The sequence below is a fragment of the Arachis ipaensis genome, chromosome B6 (assembly GCF_059453495.1).
Source record: "Arachis ipaensis isolate K30076 ecotype BB chromosome B6, ASM5945349v1, whole genome shotgun sequence".
Lineage (NCBI taxonomy): Eukaryota > Viridiplantae > Streptophyta > Magnoliopsida > Fabales > Fabaceae > Arachis > Arachis ipaensis.
Genome location: NC_142441.1, coordinates 107754389 through 107760512, shown reverse-complemented (window position 1 = coordinate 107760512; position 6124 = coordinate 107754389). Strand labels below are relative to the sequence as shown.

Here is a 6124-nt window from a genome sequence, read left to right as displayed (position 1 = left end):
AATAAAAAAGAGCCTGTTTGTCAATTTTTTGCAAAAATTAATTGAGGAAGAAGTGATCAAGTCACATGGTAAGTAAATAAAGAACGCTTCACTCTAAACTCTAGTTCAAAAAACAAGCTAAGAGTGAGTGTCATATGCAAAGAAGAGAGAAGAAAATGGAGATAGAGAAGAGCAACGACAACAATGAATTTTTCAGAGATGAACAGCAAGAGAGTGGCTGCAACAGAAAACAAAAGCGAAAAGGAGGCCTCCGAACATTGCCTTTTATCTTCTGTAAGCCACTAAGCCGGCTACTACTTTCTTATAAAATTGAAGATGTTAATTTTGATTGGCTTATGTGGTATGCATGATGCAGCAAACGAATTTTGCGATAGATTTGCGGTGGCGGGATTTAATGGTAACTTGATAAGTTACCTGACACAAGTGATGAACATGCCATTGGTATCTGCATCCAACATACTAACAATAATTGGTGGAACATCGAGCTTCACTCCTCTCCTTGGTGCTCTCATTGCTGAGTCCTTTGCTGGTCAGTATAGGACTATCACTGCCGCTTCCCTCATCTATCAACTGGTTCGATTTCTTATTATCAACTACTTCTCTTTCTGTATTCATCATTGCACTCATTCTAAGCTATTTTAGTTTTAGAAACGTTGGCTGTGTATTTTAGTTCAAATATAATACTACAAGTATTTTACATTTTGCAAAGGTAGATGAGACGTAAATTTATATTTAAGATAGTATATTCTTATTCATAAGATTACAGCTTAAATATTGTTTTGTATACCTTGTCATCGCGTACCTTAAATATTGTTTTCACTAAGGGATTGATTTTCACCACTCTGTCTGCTATACTTCCACATACACGGCCTCCACCATGTCCAAAACAAGTGAACTGCCAAGAAGCCACATCCTCACAACTATGGATACTATACATGTCTCTACTCCTCACATCTCTTGGCTCAGGTGGCATTAGACCCTGTGTTTTGCCATTCTTAGGAGACCAATTTGACATACCAAAAAAGGTGTGGAATCTAGAAATGGAACATCTTCAATTGGTACTTCTTTGGCTTGGGTTTGGCGTCTCTAACTGCTTTAACCATTGTGGTTTACATCCAAGACAACACTGGGTGGGGTTGGGGATTTGGCATACCAACAATTGTTATGCTATTTTCTATTCTTGCATTTGTGCTGGGGTCACCACTCTATAGGAATGTGAAACCAAAGGGAAGCCCTTTGGTTCGTTTGGTGCAAGTGATTGTGGCAGCTATAAGGAAGAGGAAAGAGGATTTGCCTAATGATCCTAACCTTTTCTACCAAAATAAGGAGCTTGATGCTCCTATTTCATTGGAAGGAAGACTTCAACACACAGATCAATATAAGTAAGTCAAATTGATAACTATTTGGTTCTTTTGGTTTAATTCAAAAATCTGAAATTAAAGAACAAGTAGGTGCAGACGTGCAGTTTGGTTACTAAGTTAGTATTGCAATAATGACAAAAAAATTCGTAACGAAATTTAGACGTCAACTCTTGCCACTCATTTTGATACAAAATCCAAAACCAATGGTGAGATATCTAGTGACGAGAAAAATCTTTTTGGTGAGGACTGAAATTGGGTAAAGAATGAAGATTGTAACTAAATCCTTTGAGAAAATTGTACATTGCACATGATATCTTTATTTTTATTATTTTTTTAGATTAGAAAAAGAATAATCTTCACTCTTTATCAAATGTTACTCTTCATCATAGTATTACCTTTTATGAGTTATGTTATTATTGTTATATACCTAAAACAAAGTGTTTTAGATTTTATATTGAGAGTGCTAAGAGGCCAATCCTTTTAATGGAAAAATAAAAAAGAAAATAACTAGTGTTGACTTAAATACCAGACATATAGTCACCAAAAAAAAAAAATACCAGACATATAAAAAGAAAAAATTTTGGTTACCGGATATTTTTCTTTTAAATTATCATTCACTAATATAGTTACATTATAAAACGTTTTAAGACACTAAGTCAAGATAAACATTATTGTTAATGTAACAATAAATAACTAAATATATGTAATAAGATTTTATAATACATTACATACAAATGAAATCAAAGAGTAATCTCTCTTGGAAATTTACAGATGGTTGGACAGAGCTACAATTGTGACAGAAGAAGAAGCTAGAGATCTAAATTCAGCACCAAACCTATGGAAACTAGCCACTGTCCACAGAGTTGAGGAACTAAAATCCATCATTAAAATCATTCCAATTTCTTCAACAGGGATCTTGCTCATAACAGCTTCATCTCATCTTCCAAGCTTTGTAATCCAACAAGCTCGAACAATGAACCGCCACCTCTCTCACTCATTCCAAATCTCCCCAGCAAACATGTCAGTATTCAGCGTCATAACCATGATGGCCGGAGTAGCTCTCTATGACGTCCTCTTCGTCCCCCTCGTCCGCCGCTTCACAAAAAATCCTACAGGAATCACATGCATACAGAGAATGGGAATAGGATTCATGATTAACATTGTGGCCACAGCTATCTCAGCACCGGTCGAAGTCAAAAGAAAAGAAATTGCTTCACAACATAACTTGTTGGATGATCCAACTGCTATTATTCCAATAAGTGTGTTTTGGTTGGTACCTCAGTATTGTTTGCATGGTTTGGCTGATGTTTTTATGTCTGTTGGACTCTTTGAATTTCTCTATGATCAATCACCTGAGAGCATGAGAAGTAGTGCTACTGCTATATATTGCATAGTTATAGCAATTGGGAGCTATGTTGGTACATTTTTGGTGACATTAGTTCATAAGTATAGTGGCAAAAATGAGAAGAATTGGTTGCCTGATAGGAACCTTAATAGGGGTAGATTAGAGTATTATTACTTGCTTGTTAGTGGGGTTCAAGTTTTAAATTTAATTTATTTTGTAATTTGTGTTAGATTCTATACTTATAAACCTGTGGAAGAAAATATTAGCGAAATCAACAATAAGGGAGAAGATTTAGAACAAAATGGTGAAAAATTATTATTGGAGAAACCAAAAGGAGATAAGGATGATCAAAACAAGAGTCTTAGCCAAAAGTAATGTATTTGTGATCATCTTGGCAGAAGCTGGTTAGAGATTAGTATTGTTATTGCATTCCTTGAATGTTCAATTCTCTAATACTTTGCTCATGTAAGCATAAGCTGGAATATTTAATTTGAGTATATATATATGATCACGAATGTTATGTGTGCGTTGTGTCTGAGAAGCACATCTATATCACCTACACCTTTTCCTAATAGGAAGAACAGTTAAGGTTAACAACTGACAGATTCGGCAGTAATGAAGCAGAATTTGGTTCGGGAAATGGTGGCAAGAGTGTGAGGTTGCAGAGCAATGCTTGTGAGGAATAAGCTATGGAATTGAAATTATGATTAATCTCAAGGAATAACCCACATGCGGCATAGTTTATATACTCCAGCTCTAAGCTTTACCAAGGAAAGAAGGGATACAAAGATGATGAGAACAATAATGGAGGGGAAACAAGCAAAAAAATAAAAAAATAAAAATTAACAAACCTATAGTAAATCAAACCAGTACAGGTTATAGTTACATGTTAACCAATTAGGCAACATACTGCGTACCGGTTAGCGTGTACCGATTCGCGATTCATCTGCTTATCAAAACACCTTAGATCACCTAACGGAACCACTATGATTGCGAACTAGTTCACTTGTATGCATCGTCAATAGAAACAATAATAATATTGGTTTTCGATAATTCGATTAAGAGATTAATCCACATATACAGTAAAGTAACAATTATGTCCCTCAAAATTTCGACTTCGAATAAATTAGTCCTTAAAAAAAATATATCAATTTAGTCTTTTAAAATAGTAAATGGTGGACACATGATGTTCTTCTATCAATTCATCAACTAAAACTTGACAATAATGCTTATATATACAGTTAATTACTCTGATATGTCTATTTATAAAAAATAGTCATATAGATAATAACTTTTAAAATAAAACTTTACTTATTTTAATAGAATTTATGATAAATAAAAAATAGTTAATAAATAATATATAAAAACTCAAGAGATAAATTTTATTTTACATTATTTATTAACAGAATAACATATATAGCCACTATTTATTATCTTAAAAGATTTAATTGATATTTTTTTTTCTTCAAAAATAAATTAATCAAAAATTAATATCTTTAAGAATCTAATTATTATTTTACTCCCACTTATAATTGAAGAAAGCAAACCCACAACGGAGAGTGGACAGAGAAGATGTTTCCACTTTGGACTTTGGTGTTTTTTATTTGAAAACGATAAAAAAGTTGCAAAAATTTATTAGAAGTAGGAATTAAGAGTAGGAGTATATGAATATAGGTAAAGTGTATTCTACAATTTACAATTACCTATGCACTTTTTCATTGGATGACACGGGAATAAGGAAAATTATTGCTAAAAGTCATTCACAAAATACAATTAAATTAGACTGATCTTCTCACATACTTAAATCAACAATATAGATTATAAATTCTAAATTTTGAATCTAAATTATAAATTTTAATCCTAAATTTTATATTTTAAATTAATTTTATTTATTTGACTTTTAAAAATTTTTTTAATTTGAGTTTTGGATGTTTTAACTATTTTTAATTTTGTATATTTGTTTAGGAGGATGTTCTCATAAAAACACATAAAACGTCTTTTTGTAAAGACACTTATGTGTCGCATTATTATTGTACGTATTAATGAACCGGTTATTCTTGAATTTCTTAACAAACTAGAATAAAATCAATTTTTTTATAATAATAACAATAAACCCAATTATTATCAGATCTGGTCGAACCGATCAATTTACATAATCTACTGGATCATGTTTTTTTTTTTGTTTTTTTAAAACAAAAATCAGGGATATATTTATCTTTTTATCAAAAAATTTAAACATGATTCGGTTTAAATTGTGTAAATTGGTCGGATCAAATCGGGTCTAATAATTATAGTGCAGATAATTAGGTTTATTATTGTTACTATAATAAACCGATTTTGTTTTGATTCATTACTCACTCCACATAATCATCATCTTCTTTTTCATTCCTATTCCCGTCCCTCTCTCCTTCTTTTTCCACTCTCCACTACTTCTCCCTCTCCTTTCAACTCTCTACCACCTCTTGCTACAAGTCTTTCTGCCACCATACTATCCCTTCTGATCTCCTCTCCTCTTCATCTACTTCCACCGCCGCAGATTAGGAACACCTTCACTTTCACTTCCATTGCAATTTCCAACAGTCTAGAGAGTTTGAAAGAGCTTATCGTGTTTGCTAGTTCAGAAAGACCAGGCCCGACGATGTCCATTATATATTGCACAAAATCATGTTAAACAAGTAATAGATACTGCTTAATTGTAAGGCAGTGTTTTGGAATTTGTATTGTCTGTAAATTATATCCAACAAATGCTTATCAATTCTCTTTGCAGCTTCATCAACTAGTGACTCAAGAATATCAGTTTCATCGTACCCAAAATTTTTCTTCTTGGTGTCACCCCTATATCAATGACAACTTTGATTGCTGCATTAACCCAATAGCGATCATCACAACATACCCAAAGAAAATTGATGGACTTCTTAGTCCTCAAAATCTGCTATGCAAGCGAGGGTGAAATGAATGAAGAAAGCATCGAGTGGTTGAGCCTATAACCTTCACGCCAAAGAGACTCAGCTTTCACGATAAGCTCTCAAATGGATGTGTTCCCATTCTGTGGTAGTGGAAGTGAAGGAAGAAGGGAGGAGATCGGAGGGGATAATATGGTGGCAGAGAGACTTGCAGCAGAAGGTGGTAGAGGGTGGGAAGTTGAGGGAGAGGGAAAGGAGAGGGAGAGGTGGTGGAGGGTGGAGGGTGGGAGATGGAGATAGGGATGAGAAACAGAATAATAATGATGTGGGGTGAGTGATGATACCTGATGAGCAGATATTTTATACGCTTTTTGCCATCATTTTTCATATAGTTTTTAGCATGTTTTAGTTAAGTTTTATTAAGTTTTCATAGGTTTTAGCGTAAAATTTACATTTTTGGATTCTACTATGAGTTTGTGTTTTTCTATACAATTTCAAGTATTTTATGAATGAAA

General features: G+C 33.3%; 1 protein-coding gene and 1 long non-coding RNA gene across 2 annotated transcripts; one reads left to right on the top strand and one right to left on the bottom strand.

Annotated features, from left to right (window-relative positions):
* Positions 1 to 761: 761 nt before the first annotated feature.
* Positions 762 to 3172, top strand: LOC107648285 (protein NRT1/ PTR FAMILY 3.1-like). The gene is made up of 2 exons (XM_021104622.2): positions 762 to 1382; positions 2133 to 3172. Exons 1-2 carry the CDS (start codon positions 1165 to 1167, stop codon positions 3079 to 3081), a joined length of 1167 nt encoding a protein of 388 aa, XP_020960281.1. The 5' UTR covers positions 762 to 1164; the 3' UTR covers positions 3082 to 3172.
* On the bottom strand, positions 1940 to 2731 carry LOC148562233 (uncharacterized). Its single transcript, XR_015885759.1, has 2 exons — positions 2639 to 2731; positions 1940 to 2470 (listed from the first exon to the last, which is right to left on the bottom strand). It is a non-coding gene; the product is annotated as an uncharacterized LOC148562233 (long non-coding RNA).
* Positions 3173 to 6124: the final 2952 nt, after the last annotated feature.

Excerpts from the sequence above, each read along its gene's own strand:
- LOC107648285 (XM_021104622.2), top strand. The coding sequence starts at position 1,165 with ATGCTATTTTCTATTCTTGCATTTGTGCTGGGGTCACCACTCTATAGG. Across the intron at positions 1,383-2,132 it reads CAACACACAGATCAATATAA|ATGGTTGGACAGAGCTACAA; the intron begins GTAAGTCAAATT and ends GGAAATTTACAG.